Source organism: Callorhinus ursinus, unplaced genomic scaffold (genome assembly GCF_003265705.2).
Source record: "Callorhinus ursinus isolate GAN/ISIS: 27379988/994484 unplaced genomic scaffold, GSC_fseal_2.0 scaffold4, whole genome shotgun sequence".
Taxonomy (NCBI): Eukaryota; Metazoa; Chordata; class Mammalia; order Carnivora; family Otariidae; genus Callorhinus; species Callorhinus ursinus.
In genome coordinates this window covers 107,325,531-107,343,883 of record NW_027397066.1, presented here as the reverse complement: position 1 = coordinate 107,343,883, position 18,353 = coordinate 107,325,531, and the positions used below count along the sequence as shown (strand labels likewise).

The 18,353-nt window shown below is 35.1% G+C and overlaps 1 protein-coding gene across 4 annotated transcripts in view; it reads right to left on the bottom strand.

Annotated features, from left to right (window-relative positions):
- The window catches only part of CUNH4orf33 (chromosome unknown C4orf33 homolog), a 29,743-nt gene extending 11,462 nt beyond the window's left edge, over positions 1-18,281 (bottom strand). For 2 of the 4 annotated variants that reach the window (XM_025874182.2, XM_025874181.2), the window contains exons 1-6: positions 18,167-18,281; positions 17,348-17,435; positions 8,836-9,025; positions 4,450-4,510; positions 1,866-1,917; positions 1,520-1,719 (exon numbers count right to left, since the gene is read on the bottom strand). In XM_025874182.2, coding sequence (XP_025729967.1) covers positions 1,520-1,719; positions 1,866-1,917; positions 4,450-4,510; positions 8,836-9,025; positions 17,348-17,353 — 509 coding nt within the window. In that variant the 5' untranslated portion in view covers positions 17,354-17,435; positions 18,167-18,281. The other 2 variants (XM_073892269.1, XM_025874184.2) reach the window with 2 other exon arrangements.
- Between the last annotated feature and the right edge of the window lie 72 nt (positions 18,282-18,353).

The window sequence follows — 18,353 nt, the reverse complement described above, 5'->3', positions numbered from 1 at the left end:
GATATGAGGGCCCTGAGTGAGTTCCATCTGGATTCCTGTCCCCTTCTGCCTCGCACTGAGCAGGCTGAACCAGGCTGAACCTGGTTTAGAGTCACACTGTCAATCCAGAGTTAAGAAGTTTAGGAAACTTCCAGTTATGAAATGACTAAGTCACAGGGATAAAAAGTACAGCCTAGGGAATATAGTCAGTGGTATTGTAATAGCATTCATTATACGGAGACTGATGGTAGCTACACTTGTGAACATAGGATAATATACAGATTTATTGAATCATTACGTTGTATACCTGAAACCAATGTAACATTGTGTAGCAACTATACTTCAATTTTTAAAAAAATTAAAATAACAAAAGAGGTTAGGGAAACAACAGAGACGGATAAGAGGTAGCAAGAAGAGAAAGGCAACAGGGAAGGGTAAGAAAAAGAGTCAGGACTGGGGACAAAAGCAAAGGGAAATGTGTGTCAGGCAGAATAAAGGAATAGGCTAGAAAAGATAAGGCAAAGTGCGTGAAGTAAGAGCACGACAGGAAGGAAAAAGCTAACAGGGAGAAGGACAAGGTAGCACTTCCTAAGAGGAAAAAGGCAGGAAAGTCAGTCTACCATGGTTCAAAGTCCATCAGGATATCTCTTTAGGCTCTTCTAAACATGAAATCTCAGACTGGGCCACACCAAGTACACCCAGAGAGATCCAGAGCAGGAATCTCAGCTTGCCCCAGGACACCATCTGCTTCTACTGTGTTTATAGCAGTCCATGGAGCACTTATAAGGCTGGCCAGGAGCTATATTCTCCTCAAGTGACAGCTTCAGGCGCAAAGAGCTAAGACTCAAACTGAAAAAGTGTAGGAGATACCTTAGCTTACATGCCTGCTGCCCCACAGGAGCCATCTCTTGTAATAATAACTTCATTATTATAGTTTCCAGCATCCCCATGGGAAACAAGACTGCTAAAGGGAAATCCCAAAGCCATGTGGCCCCTATCAGGTATTCAGAGTTTATTCATAATTCCTCTCAGATCAGAATCAGTTTACCAATTAAGGCTCATTATTATGACAGGCAAAGTTGCTTAGAAATATAGTTGACATTTTTATCCGTATGAGCTTACTAGGGGAAGAGAGCTAGAGAGTTAACTGAAGATCACATTCTCAAACTGCAAGAAAGGATTTATTAACCCTTTACCCATACCAGGAAACACAGATGTCTCTGGCCATTTAGCTCTGAAAGGGATCATAAATGAATCTGCAACCATACTTTGATACTTGCTGTTGCAATACTCACTAAGCAAGATTTTTCTCATAGCACTATGGAAATATAAGTGCTCTACTGACAGCAGTGAGAGAGACTATGTCTGTCCAAAGTCAGTCTGTCAAGTATTTACTGAGGACAATCAGGGAACACATGGCTCTGCTAGGCATTTGTACACATACGTCTTCTTGGAGTGAAAAATGTTACTACTGTTCTACCCAAAATTAGTTTCCAAAAAACTCAGAGTTGGAACCTATCTTCATTTATTTTCTACTTACAAATCAGGTTTTTGTCCTTGTTGCAGTTCATGTTGAGGTACCGGGTAGAGAGCTTCGTAGTTTCTTTTATCTTTTGATCCATGAATTGCAAATGAATTGAATTTTGTCACACTTGGTGGAAAATAACTCCAAGGAAGATAAGCTCTGCCTTCCCATTTTGTCTCTCCTCTAGACACTTTGTATGACAGAGCAAGTTCTTGCTACAGAAACAACATGTGAAACACAAAAGGTAAATTCAGATTTATACTTTAAACATTTTATATAAGATATATATATCTTTTACATATGACATATATATCTTTAAGATTACATTTAAGGATTTTGTCTAATATTTTTATTTACTTACTTTCCATACATTTCTTCTTCCAGAGAGTAAGAGCACCAAATGTTGTCCATGACTGTCAAAATTAAAACTCATCATGAGTGTTTGAAAGAAACAAATGTTATTTTCTTTACTTTCCTTCATATCTGCAATATGTGCTTATAACTAAATTTCCAAATAATTAAAAGATGCAATATGAACTGGGGCACCTGGGTGGCTCAGTTGTTGGCATCTGCCTTTGGCTAAGGTCATGATTCCAGGGTCCTGGGATCGAGCCCTGCATCTGGCTCCCTGCTCAGCGGGAAGCCTGCTTCTCCCTCTCCCACTCCCTCTGCTTGTGTTCCTGCTCTTGCTGGTCTCTCTCTCTGTCAAACAAATAAATAAAATCTTTAAAAAAAAGATGCAATATGAATATTGGATAATTATAGGGAGAACCAGTGTGTTCAGTTACTCAGAAATACCAATCTTTGAGTTTATCATTTTTCAGACAACTGCAGTCAAATGCATAAAGCTACACATGTCCAGACTGCTTTTTATATTCTGTAAATAAGAAATTATATAAAATACTTCAACTGGTTAGATGGTGCAAAGTATGAAAAAGGGGTGGAGGATACCATAGTATCTGGTGCTCATAATTAAACCCATTTCAGAAACTAAAGTATCCTAAGGGAAGCTGGCACCAATTTCTAAGTCTGAATCTAACAACTTTACTAAAGGTTATTTCGGTAAAAAACTATCTTGAAGCTCATTAGGAAGACAGAAAGTAAAAACATAGATTGTCTAATACAAGTCAACAGGCTGAAGATTTTAATTTGGATCTATTCTCTCCCACAACTGTCCTCGACCGGCCTGCCTCTTGTATTTTCCTGCTTTCTACCATTAGTTTCAGACACTGATGACATATTTTCAAAGAAACAAAACATATCCTCAGATGGAATTCTATTAAGAAAGCATAATTGGGATTAGCCAGGTCAGTAAGAATCAAAGGATTTCAAGTAGTTACATGAAGCAAATTTACTGTCATTGGAAAAGACTAAACATTTCTCCTCAGATGGTCTGTTGTGAGCTTTTCAGGGAGGATTTCCCTGCAGTAAACTATTCTAACAGAAGACAGGTATTATTTTTCATTAAAAGTTCTCTGCTTATTTTTATTATTATTATGCAACTTTAAGAATATCCTAAGAGGGATAAAAGTCCTTGCAAATTAAAACAACAATATTCCCAGAGGTTAATTAACTGTCACAGAAGTTGACTGCCTGAAGCAAAACCATGATTCTTGATTATTAACTGTCCCGTAATATATGAAACCAAACTACTCTATGGATTTTTTAACTTATTAATAATTTAACTTAAAAATCTATTTTTTAAATTATTAATTTTATACATAATGGTTATCATATAATTTTAATAAGAGAATCTAATTATCCTATTCATCTATTACTAAGTCATCACCTTGTGAAAATAAATTGATATCATCTAATAAAATTAAAACTAAGGATAAAACTAGAATTCTAGCATATCCAAGTTCTTAACTGCTTTCTAGACAAGTTATAAATCTATTTGCCTTAGCTTTCTCACCTTTATGATGAAAATAATCACACAAGAGTTGAAGTTTTCTTACCTCACATGACAGTTAAATCATATTTTTCAATAAAAGATTCTGGCATGTTAGTTAAAAGGTAACACACAAAGATACATGATTATTCTCAAAAAATATAACTGTGAACAGCTATTTTTTCTACCTTAGAATTAGCAAGAAATCAAACTAAGGAAAATGAAAATGGTATCTAAAATCTCACTTAAATCAAATGTTTGGGATGCTGCCCACCCTAAAAGGGACAGAGGCTACTGGGTATTAGATACTGAGAGGTATTTAAAAGTCAATTAAAATGAATAATGGCAATACAAAGAAATATTTCATTACTAAATATTTTACTAATTTAAAATGTTATATAGATGACAGGCATAAATTTACTTTTTCACATATATAGGAAAAAACTGCCAACAAGGTAAAGAGGGTTCCCAAAGGACTGGTTAAATTTGAACAAAAGAGTCCAAGGTTAATATTTTTAATAAGTCTAAAAAAAACTATGTGTGATTTAATTTTTATCCCTGGCACTGAACACGAAGTGACATAGTATATACTCAATAAATGAATGATGAATAAAGGAGAGAATACATAAATATATAATTACATAATACATAAAATTCAAGTTTAATATAGTTGTTTAAAAAATTCTCTAAAAGAAACTAGTTCAATTCATTGTATCTATATCTCCCTTTATTTCTGAATAGCTAATACATAATGATGCAAATTTCAGAATAAAGAGTGAGAGACAGTTTCTGTTATTTATAATGATTTTTCATTTTACAAAAAAACTTTCCATTTATTAGAAACCCAGCCACATTAGTGAATTGAAAATAATATCAACATAATATTTTCAAACATTTATAAAATATGTTATATGTTTACTCGAAAATAAAGAATTATATATAATTCAGATTAGCATTCCTCCTTTTGGTTGAGCTTTTACCATGGACCATATAATTTATAACTAGAAATTAACTTATTCAAATTATGTAGTAATTAGAAAAATTTTATACTTACGGACAAAGTTCAACTTCTAAATACTGTTCAGTTATGTCATTCAAGAAAAATGTTTCCACAACTTTTGAAAACAGAGATAAGACATACCGAGAAATTTAATTTTACTTCAGTAATAAATAATTTGTTTATTTTTTAGAATATAAAATGAATTAACTCATTATTTTTAACTATAATTCTATCCCCATAGGAAAAGGGGAAAAGCAAATAAATACACATTGCCTGGAAGAAATACACAGAAAATAAATCATCAATTTTTTCCCATATCAAATTGTCCTAAGTTAAAAAAACTAATAAAGCCTAGTGTTGGGTGAGGTTCTAAAAAAAATGAATGTTATTACGCAGACTTTGAGCCAGTTACCTTCTTCTAGGAATTTATCTTAAGGAAATAATCAGACAACTGGGAAAAGTAAGTATAATGCTGTTCATCAAAGTATTGCTCAAAAATAGGGAATGATCTACATGGTTATCTCCTATGATATAAATAAAACTCCTATTATATAGGAGAGCTGTTAAATAAATTATGGAATTTATATATTCCATGCAATAGAATGGAATGCCAGTCATTACAATCAAATATAAAGTTACATATTTTTTGATATTGGAAGACAGCCATGATATTTCATAAGCAGGCTGCAGAAAAATAACCAAATGTACATGGAATAAGAATGTGCATGTGTGCCTGTGTGTCTAGATGTCTGCAAAGTATGCATACACACACAAAAAATGACTTGTTATCTCTGATAGAGGGAATACAGGTAGGTGATTTTTCTGCTCTTTACAAATTCCTGGAGTTTTCTGAGCATGTCATCCTTTAAAAATTATTTAATTATGAAAGTAATATATATTTCTTATAAATGATTAAAACAATATAAACACATATGAAGTAAAAAGTCAAAGTCCTTTTCTTCACACTTTGCTCTAAAACCTGTCAGACTTTTTCTGTCCTTCTACAGCCTATTTTACTTGCATGGATTTTAAAAAATAAATATGGAATCATACTTGCCTACAACTATCCTTTTTCACAAAAAACTTTCCAGCATATAGAATCCTAATGCTTTTAAATTACTACATAGTACTCTTCTATAGAATGTTATAATTCATTCACATCATCCTTTATGATAGACATTTAGATTGTTTCCAGTTTTCCATGTGTTATTTTTATAATGACATATCTAAGATACAGAGTTCCATCAACAGTTCAGAGTCTTGTCCCTTTCTAAATGAATTAGAATGCTTCCATGATGCTTAATTTTATGTGTCAACTTTAATCACAGTACCCAGGTATCTAGTCAAACATTATTCTAGATGTTTCTGTGAAGGTATTTTTTTGGATGAGATTTAACATTTAAATCAGTAGACTTTTAGTAAAGCAGACTACGCTCCATAATGTGGCTGAGTCTTACCCAATCAATCAGTCTCATCCAGTCGTCTAAGCCTTAACAGAAAAAAGACAGACCTCCCCTGACCATGAAGGAATTCTGCCAGCAGACCAGCAGACTCAAACTGCAACATCAGCTCTTCCTTAGGTTTCCAGTCTACTGCTCTACCCTGCAGATTTTGTACTTGCCAGCCTCCAAAACTGCATAAGCCAATTCCTTAAAATAAATCTTTCTCTACACACACACACACACACACACACACACACACACACACACTTTCTCTCTTTGTCTTTCCCTCTCTCTCTCTCTCCCTCTCAGTCCTGTTTCTCCGGAGAACTCTAATACATCTTCTAATTACTATTTTGCATATCATCTTAAAATCATTTTTGCATCTTCTCTATATTAAATACTGTATCAAATTCTGGGAGTACCTTAATTAGTTTACAATCTAATCAGACATGAAAGTGGATACTCTTCTTTTTTAAGGTTTTATTTATTTATTTGAGAGAGAGAGAGAGCTAGGAAGAGAGAGCAGGAGTGGGGGGTGGGGGTGGGGAGAGGGAGAAGCCAGAGCAGGGAGCCGGATGCAGGACTCAATCCCAGGACCCTGGGATCATGACCTGAGCTGAAAGCAGATGTTTAACCTACTGAGCCACCCAGGGGCCCCGCAAGTTGATACTCTTTTAATAAAATTACCACAAGGGAAGGAGATACAGGTTGCTGCTACACACAAAAAAAGAAAACACTTAGCTCCAAAAAGTGGTTTAGGGAAGGATTCCTGGAGAGAGTGTTATCTAAGCTCCACCTTGAAAGACGAGTTGGAATTGGGGGAAGAATGATGGAAATCGGGCATCCCAGGGTGAGAGAGAAGTATAATCAAATGTACATGATTAGGACATATCATCCCTTAAAGAACTACAAGCAGTTCAGTCTTCCTAGGTAAACATTTCAGTGCACAAAGAAGTAATGCTGCAAAGAGAATAAGGGGCTAGATCATGGAAAATCTTATATAGAGATCATAACAAGAAGGGTGAAACTATCCTGAGAGGACAGGAAGCCTGAGAAGGTTTGTAAGGACCTGAATTATGAGTTTGAATTTTCATTTTCGATAGATCACTCTGGCTTCTAAGTGAAGGATAGACCTAAGGGTAAAAAGACTATTAAGGACGCTTTGACTAGCCCAGGTAAAAGATCATAAAGGCCTAACCTATGGTAGGGATGGTGTGAATGAAGAGGAGGTACTAAATTAGAGAAACATCGGGCGCCTGGGTGGCTCAGATGGTTAAGCGTCTGCCTTCAGCTCAGGTCATGATCCCAGGGTCCTGGGATCGAGTCCCACATCGGGTTCCCTGCTCCTCGGGAGCCTGCTTCTCCATCTGCCTCTCTCTCTCTCTCTCTCTCTCTCTCTCTCTCTGTCTCTCATGAAAAAATAAATAAAATCTTAAAAAAAATAAATAAATTAGAGAAACATTTAGGAGGTGAAGCTGATAGGACTCATAAATCTAAATATGGAGAATGAGAGAAAGGGACATCTTGGAAAGATCTCATATTTCTATATTTAGTGAATTGATGTATTATAGTGATTGGGCACATGGGGAAAGAAGCAGATTTATGAGAGAAGTGGATGAGTTGAGTTTAGGCTTCTTCAGTTTGGTGTCTATAGTACCTCTAGTAGATAAGTCACATTAATGTCTATACCAGTAAGTAGCTGGTATGTAAAAGTTCTGTATCAGTAAAAGATAACATATGTTTTACATATGATAAATTAACACTGAAAAATGCATGCTATACAGATGTTAGTATGGACTACAGGAATCATCAAAGGTTTCTTTAAAGAAATGAAACCTATATTAGACCTTGAACTAAGTACATTAGAGGCGGGGGGGTGGAGGTGGGAAATAGAATGAGAAAAGGTACATGGGTTAGAATATGCATGGAGAGTAAGACCACTAGCCTTTCAGAAGTCAAGAGTTTTTGGTTGACATATGATTCCACTTACATATTGAATCTAGAAAACAAAACAAATGAGTAAACAAAAGGTGGAAACAGACCCATAAATACAGAGAACAAACTGATTGTTGCCAGGGGCTGGGGGGGGGTGCAGAGGGTAGGGAGATGGGCAACATGGATAAAGGAGAGTGGGAAATACAGTCTTCCAGTCATGGAATGAATAAGTCACAGGGATAAAAGTCACAGCATAGGGAATACAGTCAATGCTACTGTAACAGTGCTGTGTGAAGACTGATGGTAGCTACACTTGCAGTGTGCATAGCATAATGTACAAACTTGTCAAATCACTATTTTGTGAACCTGAAACTAATGTAACATTGCTATATTAAAAAAGAGCTTTTTATTGAATAGAAGAGCCCAATTTATGAGTACTCCGAAAGCTTATAAGAGGGTTTGAACTTTATTTCAGGGATCGTTACGGTTTGTGATCTGAGGAATGGAATCATAAAGAGTATTGCAGAAAGATAAGTTTGGTAGCCTAATTACAATATATTAGAAGGGGATCATACAGCAAACCTGGCACAGTGTAATTTTATGGCATGTCCTTTAGCCTTCATTTGACATGTGAGATTAATTGCCAGTATAAAATGGAAACTACATTTCATATTAAAGTTGATAGTATTTCTATAAGTGAAACATCCCCAAACTTCCACAAAGAAGGTTTATAAGGTTAAAGCAGCAATTTGAAGATACTTAAAGACAAAACAGAAATGGTGAACTCTTTTTAAAATAGGTATCAGAAGTAAAGGAAAGAAATACGGCTGCAATTTAAAAATCTGGATTTGTACTTGCCATTTTTCACTGTTCTAGTTATATAGCTGAAGTCACATAGGTGATGGTGAAAAAGAATAAGAGACTGGTAGAGAATGGAAGAAACTGCACATGTCAGTGGTTCAGAAGAGCACTCACTTCCATACAGCAAGATAAAATAATAATTCAAGGAGAGGTTATTATAAAGAGATTTATATTTGCAATAAAATACAGTACTTCCACTTACCTTCATAATCCCAGAGTTCATTGTAAGGTTTTCCTGGTTCTCCGAGTGGGGCTGGAGGATCATTGAAAAATGGAGCACTAACTTCCATCATCACCCCTCCATCACCTGGATTCAGCCTGACAAACACTGGCTCATGCTTCACCAGAAAACCATCCCACGTGTGTTCAATTTTAAAATCCATCTGAAGATTCTAAAGGAAAAAAAATTAAAACAAACTCTAACAATAAACAAATGTTTCCTTTAGTTGGAAATGAAATGAAAATTTCAATGTCAAAAAGCAGACAGGAAGGCAGCAGAGTGACAAGAACACAGTTCTGAGAGTCAAAAGGCCGTTTGTATTATGGCAAACCATGGACAGTTCTATTGTAAAATAGGTAATTGGATCCTAAAAGTTTTAGAACTAGAAAAGTTTAAGAACTAAGTCTAGATCCAGCTCAAGTCACCTTGTAAAGAGTATATCAAAATCATTTTTAAAAACTATAATTAAGTCCACAGAAGAAACTGTTCATATATACTTATGAACTTATATACTTAACGACTATAAACACTATGAGTTTCTGTGCCATTCTTTGTCTTTTATTCTAAAGTGTGCAGGTGTCTGAATTATTGGATCCCTTAGGAATCAAGATCTTTATAAAATTCAGTCTGATAAAAAAAATAACTATAAATCAGCAGAAGCACTGCTGCTAACACTTGTTTCTTTGACTAAAACCCTTTCTTTGTAGGGTGGGAGTTGCAGGGAGGGGAGTACTCCAACCATTTCAAGGTTAATAGAGTTTAATATTGTCTTCCTTGGTCTCAGGGTATAGATTTTCTTAGCTGCTTCAATTGTTGAAATTTCACATGTTAAATGACCACATGTTTGGTTAATCCCTTCTCTCCAATTGAAAAATGGGAACAGATTTTATCATTCAAACTTTGAAATAGACTAAATACATTTGCTACAAGCAGTCTTTGCATTTTAGATTTTTTCTCTAAGGATTAAATGGACATAAATAGCATTATATTAATAAAATTACATTTTCTATTAAACACTATGTATCAGGCATTTTACAAACATTATCTCATTTAATTTCACAACAAACTTGCAAAGGAACTATTTTTATCCTCATTACAAATGAAGACATCGATTTGTCCAAGGTCACACGGCTGGCAAATCATGAAACTGAACCAATGTAAGCCATGTTTTCCCAGATGAAGATATTTCAGGAATCTGCAAGGAGATGCAAAATTTATTTTAAGAGTGGTAGATTCCCCAAATCATATTAGGTCCTTATATCTTGTTCTTGATTAGTAAGGATGCTATTTCCAGACTTCAATTTCCCTTATCTGAAGTCTTTGAATACATGTCCTTGCTTCATATGTTATTTTTACCGCAAATAATAAAGTTAAGTTTTGGATAAATTTATTTCAATTAATAGGTATTGAGTACCTATGAGGTACCAATCATTCGGAGATCCGAATATATAAGCTCTGTGGCACACAGGAATCCAAGATCTCTGAAAACCTTTTTCTAAAGTATGCGGCTCTTTCTAATTTTCACTCCAGGCTAACAAATTTTAATTGATAACCTCAAAAATTTTAAAAAATAATTCTGGTATTATATAACCCATTTGCAACTAATAGTATTTGAGAAGAGGATATATTCAACAATTTATATTCCTTATTATTAAAATAAGCTCAATGAGTGATAAGATGGTATAAACTGATTCCGATTTTTGTAGAATTTAGTACTGATTTATAAGGAATAAAATACCTCAATAATATACTGATTTTCTTTAGTTGAAATATCAGGTACATTCTTCATATATAAATGGATAAATCTCTATCCCAAATTTTGGTACTAGTAAGTATCATCTTGAAGCATATAGGAAGAAATAAGAATAAATCAAGATGTTAGAAATGCTGACTAAATCTGATTTTTATACCAATATGCTGAGAGAATATGCTATTCTCCTAACTTGGAGCTTGACAATCCTGGCAAAATATAACTTAGCGACTAAGAAGTTTTGGCAGATTCACTCATTCTCCACAGAACCACCATATCTACAAAAATACTGCACACATTAAAAGGATCCCTATCCTAATCAGTAGGGTTTCCACTAGGAATTTCCAACTCCCAGCTCTTGCAGGCAATCATCTTTACATCTAAATGGAATTAAAGCATATCCAGGGATTTGATCCTAAAAATGGCTGGTCAGTTCCATGCACACATGGTGGGTCTTGTGGTCAGAGTGAGGTGTACTTTATAGTTTCAAATTAATTCAAAATGTAATCTTTACCTGAAAGTTAAGAAGAAATTAAATATAAAAGCAGAGCTAATTTGCTGAGAGTATAAAGTAGTGGTACCTCAAGACTTTGTACTGGTCCTTTTCCCTGATGTTTTTGAGCAGTGTTTGAAATTACTGCAAGAAATACTGACTAGACTTCCATCAGCAGGGAGGAGTGCCATGGCTGACATGCCCAAGGGTAGAATGTAATTTTGGCTTTAATTGCATAAAATGGCATAGTTTCCCATTAGAATGACAAATTTGTTAATTTGCTTAAAGAATACTCATGTTAATCCAAGTTAATCCAAGTGTGCATAATATTTATAACAAAAGTAACCTAAAAAGTATAGTCCTGCCCACTAGTTTACAATGTAATCTAAAGATAACATGGACCCCGACAGAAACAACTGATTCTCCTTTCAACTTCCTGGGGATACTTAGAACTGTCTCCTGAAGCTTAATTCTCACTACCTCTCAATTTTTTTGTTCACGCACGTGCTCATATGAAGTAAAGACAGTTCAACTATCGATGTCCTTTGTGACCTGCACTAGTGTGCATCCTCTGCTCTACTTCCTGTCATTCTCTACTGCCCGTACACTGCTCTGGTCTCCCCATTCCCAAATAGAATGCCTGTAAGTAATAGGAACTCATTATTTATTTGTCAAGTGAATAATCACCCTAGTCTCTGGATCCAAAATTTCATGATTCTAAGGCTTTGTGCAAAAGAAATCAGATACCACAAATTGTTTGTGGATCATTCTCTTTCAACCAAAACAAAGGTAAGTAACTAAAGTAATATATCCAGAAACTTCCTTTCAGTTTAGTTTATCAAAGGTTTATTAACTAATCACTTGTTTCGAGTACCATACTAGGTGCTAGGGAAATTAAGCATAAGCCTATGGGGAGTTAGAGATGATTCTCATGTAGCTAATCAATCAGGTCTCATGTAGCTAAACCAGCTAGGTCTATTATCAATCGGTTCATTTTGTAGTCCAATTTAATAAGGTCAAATCCCTACACAAAACTAAGTTTTAAATGAATCAAAGATTTACAAATAAGAACCATATTAAAAAAGAAAAAAATGAATTTTTAAAGATGACCTTAGAGTAGAAAAAGCCTTTTAAAATATAACCCCAAACCCAAAAGACATCAAAGAAAAGAGTGATATATTTGGCTGCATAAAAATAACAAAACTGAAAGCAGGGGGTGCCTGGGTGGCTCAGTCATTAAGCGTCTGCCTTTGGCTCAGGTCATGATCCCGGGGTTCTGGGATCGAGCCCTGCGTGGAGACCCGCATCGGGCTCCCTGCTCAGCGGAAAGCCTGCTTCTCCCTCTCCCACTCCCCCTGCTTGTGTTCCTTCTCTCGCTTTGTCTCTCTCTGTCAAATAAATAAAATCTTAAAAAAAAAAACTGAAAGCAGAATTCTGCCTACACCCACCAAAAAAAGCCCACCATTACAAAATCAAAAGATAGTTTGGGGAAAAAAATATCTGCAACTTGTATTTCAGACAAATAACTAACTTCTTTAATGTTTAAAGGGCTCCTAAAAATCAATAAGGAAAAAGATTCAATACCCCAATGGAAAAATGGGAAAAAACAGTTGACAGAAAGTAAATACAAAATGTTCAACCTCACTTATGATAGAAATGCAAATTAAAACAACAATAAATTACTATTTTCACCAATTGGAAAGTTTGATAACATGCTGTGATAATGAGGACACTGAGAAATAATCACATTACTGTTGGGACATAACTGGTACAGCCTCTGTGAAGAGCAATCCCTCAAAATCTATCAAAACAAACAAACAAAAAAGCAAATATCCTTTGACTCAGTAATTCTAGTTCTAGGAGTCATTACACCTGCACATATTCAAAATGACATAAGTATAAAGATATTCACTGCAACACTGTCTACAATAACAAAATACCATAAGCAATTTCAATACCCATCAGTAGAGGACCGGTAAGGAATTTACGCTGTATCATGCAATGAAATACTATGTAGCTGCTAAAACAGAGTGAAGCAGCTCTCTCTATATATCTAAAATATATTAAGTGAAAAAAGGCAAGGTGCAAGAAGTATGAATTTATTTTATTAAAAAGGAAGACTATTTGCATCTATTGTTGTGAATGCATACACTATCTCAGGAAGCATATATAAGAAACCAGTGGTGGCAGTGGTTACCTCTTTTGAGGGAATTATCTGCTTGTGACAAGAGAGCAAGGGAGGCTTACTTTCAACTGTTATTACTTAAAAAAAAAAAACTACCTGAATTTTATACTATGATAGATATACATTACTATTAAAAAATTAAATGAATAATTTAAAAATATTTTTTAAAGTCCATTTTATGGCTGGATCTCTCAGAGCACGTGATATACTTCTTCTCTATATTATATATGCTGAACATTTCTTAAATGTCAGAATGAATACTAGGAATATTAGAATATATTCATTCAAAGTGATCACCAGCCTAATAGGCAATTTTGATTTTGACTGTTTAGACTTTCTTAAAAGAATGTTTATTGTTAATTTGTTTTTCCACATTTTAACCTCTATTCTTCAAGTTACTCTTTCATCAAAAAAATCACAATTTTTAAATTATTTTCATGCTTGTCTGTACTATGGAAATGAAGGAAGAGAAAGGAGACAGAACCGCAGAGCACTAAGTGCCTAGGAGACGAAAAATGTTCCACAAAGGTTAAAAGAAGGAAGTTATGGAAAAGATGTTTTCTCAACACAACGTTTTACAAGGAAAATTTCCAAATTCCTCTATTTACGAAATGTTCTTTAGTTTCCTACAACAATTATTTTTCAGTTTTGATTCTGCTTCCACCGGCACCCCTGCCCATTTATAAGAAAAACGGAGAAATGAGGAAGTCAGCCGGAAAGTGGAAGTAAACTGTGCCAGCAGAAGCAGCAGCTGAAAAATAAGTTACCAGAGAAAAAGCTAAGACTGGGCGAAGGTGCAAGTAACGACCGAGGAAACAACGCATAACAAGAGAACACAAGAAGAAAACACAGACCAGTAAGCTCTTTTCCGTGCTACACTCATCAGCTCGCAGCTTTCTGGGCAGGTGACTGGAGAGGGCTCCGCCTTAGGCTCCACCCAGCTGCCTACACATCCTGGGGGCGGGGCTTGGAGGACTGAAGCCGACTCTCCAGGTTTTTGCAGGGAAGAAAAATGTGGAAGGACCACCAGAGAACATCTGAACTTTTAATTATTCCACTCAAGTTTGAATGGTTTTCTAGAAGGAGAAGTAAGTGTAATTTGGTAATATAAATACCGTGTAACAATCTGAAAATGAACTGTAAATCATTAAGATTACAATAGAACACATACAGCAATAATTCACTTAATGTAAGTAAACTGACGATATAAGCAAAAACTGTACATTAATTATATTACACTGGCTGTAAATAATATTACCCTAAATGTAAATGATATTACACTACTGGAAGGCATATACATAGTGGTCAAAGATTGTGACATTGGAGTGCCTAGATTCAAATTCCAATTCAGATACTTTCCAACTATGATCATCAGCAAGTTACTGTAAAAAGGATTTTCTAAGTGGAGATATATAATACATTATATACACTATATATATATATGTATTTAGCACAGTGCCTAGAATGCATGTAGCAAATCCTCAGAAAAGATTAGCTCTTATTATTAAAGTATATACAGGTTTGCTTAAAGAAAATATTTCTCAGGTGCCTGGGTGGCTCAGTCAGTTAAGCGTCTGTCTTTGGGCCCAGGTCATAATCTCAGGGTCCTGGGATCGAGTCCCACATCCGGCTCCCTGCTCCGCGGAGTCTGCTTCTCCCTCTGCCCTTTACGAGGCTCATGCTCTCTCTCTCTCAAATAAATAAAATTTTAAAAAAAATTAAAAAAGGGAAATACCTCTGTTTCAAATCATTAAATTACATGTTTCTTAAGTGTTTTTTCTATAAAAGACTAGATTGTGAGGCAGGATAGTCTAACTGACCCTTGAGATAATAATATATGGTTAAGTGCCCTAGAGATGTACAACATGGTTCTGGTTGGTTCAGTTTTATTTATCCTAGCAGCTTCAGCATTTATCAACCTATTTTCCTTCATTTAGTGTCTCTTTCACACAAGACAGTGTGAATTTACTGTTTCTACACAGGATTAAATGTAAATTCATAACATAATCATACATAAACTTCTAAACTTCTCAAGAAAGGTAATAATTTACAGAACTACAATATTTCCAAATAATAGAATCACTCTGTATTTTGGTTGCTGTTACCAAAATGTCTATAGGATCTGTGGGTTTAATTCAGAAGGAGTCACCGCACCTGAACTTCACAGCTACTCTGAGAATACTGTGCATATTCTACATGTTAAAGTACAGACACTGCCATTTTCTCCTGATCGGCAAGAGCAGAGATTACATTAGTGGGTAGCCATTATTCAAATATTTTCAGGTAAAGTATTAAACTATACCATACGAAACGGCAGACAATCACAATTTCACATGGTTCAGCCCAAATATATTTTGCTTATAACATACTTTTTAAAACCTATTTGAGGGAAAATAGCTTCTGTATTTGTTTTACCGAAACTATTATTTTTGTTTTCTAATAATCACTTTTGGTGGGAGAGGGAAATAAAGGAGTTATTGTTCAGTAGATATAGAGTTTCAGTCAGGCAAGATGGAAGAGTTCTTGAGATCTTCTGTACAACAATGTGCATATGGTTAAGACTACTACACTATACTTAAAAATCTGAGAGTAGATTTCACATCATTTTTTCATTACAAAAATTATAATAATAAAAAAGACAAGCTTAAAAAGAGAGCTCCCAATTTCTAGGCCATGCTTCTCTTGCTGGTTAAAATAAAATTTTTTTTTAAGATTTCACTTATTTGTTTAAATAATTTATTTATTTGCGAGAGAGAGAGAGAGCACAAACAGGGGAAAAAGCAGAGGGGAAGGGACAAGACCACACTGAGCGCAGAGCCCCTTGTGGGGCTCAATCCCAGGACCCAGAGCTGAGATCATGACCTGAGCTGAAATCAGGAGTTGGACACAACTGACTGAGCCACCCATGCACCCCTAAAATAAACATAATTATTAAGAAAATTTTAAAAATATCTTTTTTAATGGCATTTAATTATATCAGAGAATGTTTCATATTGACAATGACATGATATTCACTTGACCCTAGCTTAAATTTCCAACTTTAAATTCTTCATGATGCTTTCGACATAGTACTGGGTGCTCAATGTCAATTTATTATACAAATTAATATTAGTAAAAGCTATCAATTTTCAAGGGTTTTCTTTATTGAAGAAATATGTCTAACATAAAAACATGAAATTGGGGCTAGAGAACGGTTAAAAACATACTAAGTAATTTTTCTCCCACTTCTCATTCCTTGTACTCAATTCCACTAATAGATACTTTCCAAGCACATCCACTGAATTCTTTAAATTAATTCCTTCATCAGATATTTACTGAAACATTATTGAGTTCCAGGCACTCTGATGGAGCCTGGAGACAAACTGCAAAACAATATGATAGAGACTAGAGGAAGAAGCATGAAGTATTAAAGAAGCACCTTCCTTGGGGAAAGTGGGTAGAGGACACAAAGGAACCTTTAAAAGCAAGCAACATTAGAGGTAATACTTTAAGGATAAGTGGAAGCATAACAATTATGTTTCATAAGAATGAAAAATATTTTGAAAAAACTCCATTGATATTCAAAAAATCAGCAGAATCTTGTAAACCAGCTCCCCAACCAAACCCCAAATCCCAAAAATGTAGTTTGTGTTGAACTTGACCATATAAGCCAAATAGTTCAAGTACAGAGATAAAAATTCCAACTTCGGATATTTATTTTACACAATGCAAAGACCACTCATCATTTATATCAAGAAGGTACTCTTTGCTTTCACCAACACTAATATATCTTATCGACTTCTAGTGTAAATTTAGAATTAAGTTTATAACTGTTTGGTGCCAAATTAAACTACAATATGACAATATACAGATTCAAATGTAGGAGAACTTAAACACAAGCCCTTGGGGAGTCAGTGAGGAGTTCATGAAGAAAGTCATACACTGACCTTCAAAAAAGTTGAAGTTTGCCCACTCAATTTCTCCTTCCAATAAGTTTTTTGTATTAACTTCATGGCCACCAAAAAACAGATCAAGTTCAATCTTCACTGATACAAAGCTGAACTTTTTAAATGGTTATTAGATATACCTTCATATTTAACAGCCAGTCTTTAGAGGAAGGGACCACCGCATTCTCTTAGTAGTGAGTATGGAGAAAGCTTCAGGACTTCAAATACCTAGCAGGACATTGTTGGACACATTTTTAAAATTTCTTAATACATTCTGCTAACATTACTTCGTTTATATAACATTAAGAGTACAGGAAAATAAAACTTAAATTGTTAGAGAAAGCCAAATGGAGCTACCTCTTGACATGTCTGTTTAGTGAAACTACTTCAATAAAAACACACAATCTATTAAAAAGCACTAAAACTAGTGGCTAGCTTCAAGTTAACATTTTTATTGCTAAGTGTTGAAATTTCCTGCAATATTAAGATAAGGCTTAAACCCAGACAAAATCAGTCTTTAATGCTGGAAATTGTCATTTACCCCAAATATGAAGTTTTGTCTAATTTTTTCTGACAAAAAAATGTAACTTTTTTCTTCTTTTTGAGCAAGGAAAGTTATCTCTAAAGAAATAACTGCTAAATTTGCAGGATCTTTGCAGTACCTCTAACTATATGCCTTATTGACACACAGTTAAATATTTAAACAGCTGTTTCCTTCCTCTAAAGACCCAAAGAGACAGGATCGTACTTAGCTTCTAGAGATCAAGTCCATACTCAAAAATCCTCCAGAGGGTCAGCCTTGGCGGTGGGCTCTGAAGCCGCGAGTCTGGGTTCCGCCTCCAGCCACAGAAATGGACTTATTTTCCACCCACTCCTTTTGGCCAGCAGGTTCTCCCAGTCCAGCAGTGTTAAGTATCAAAGATCCCGGGGGCATTTAACATATGTACTTGATGCCCTACCTACGTTTACATCTTGGGGGTTTTCTTTAAAAAAACACACACAAACACTGGGCTCCACCACAGCAAGACTCAAGCCAGCCAGCTCGACCACAGGCTCGCTAGTGGATCAACCCACTGTAATCCAGGTTCTCACAGCTCCGCCCATAGCTTGACAGATAGCCAATGGCGTGTAAGGACTCTAGGAAGC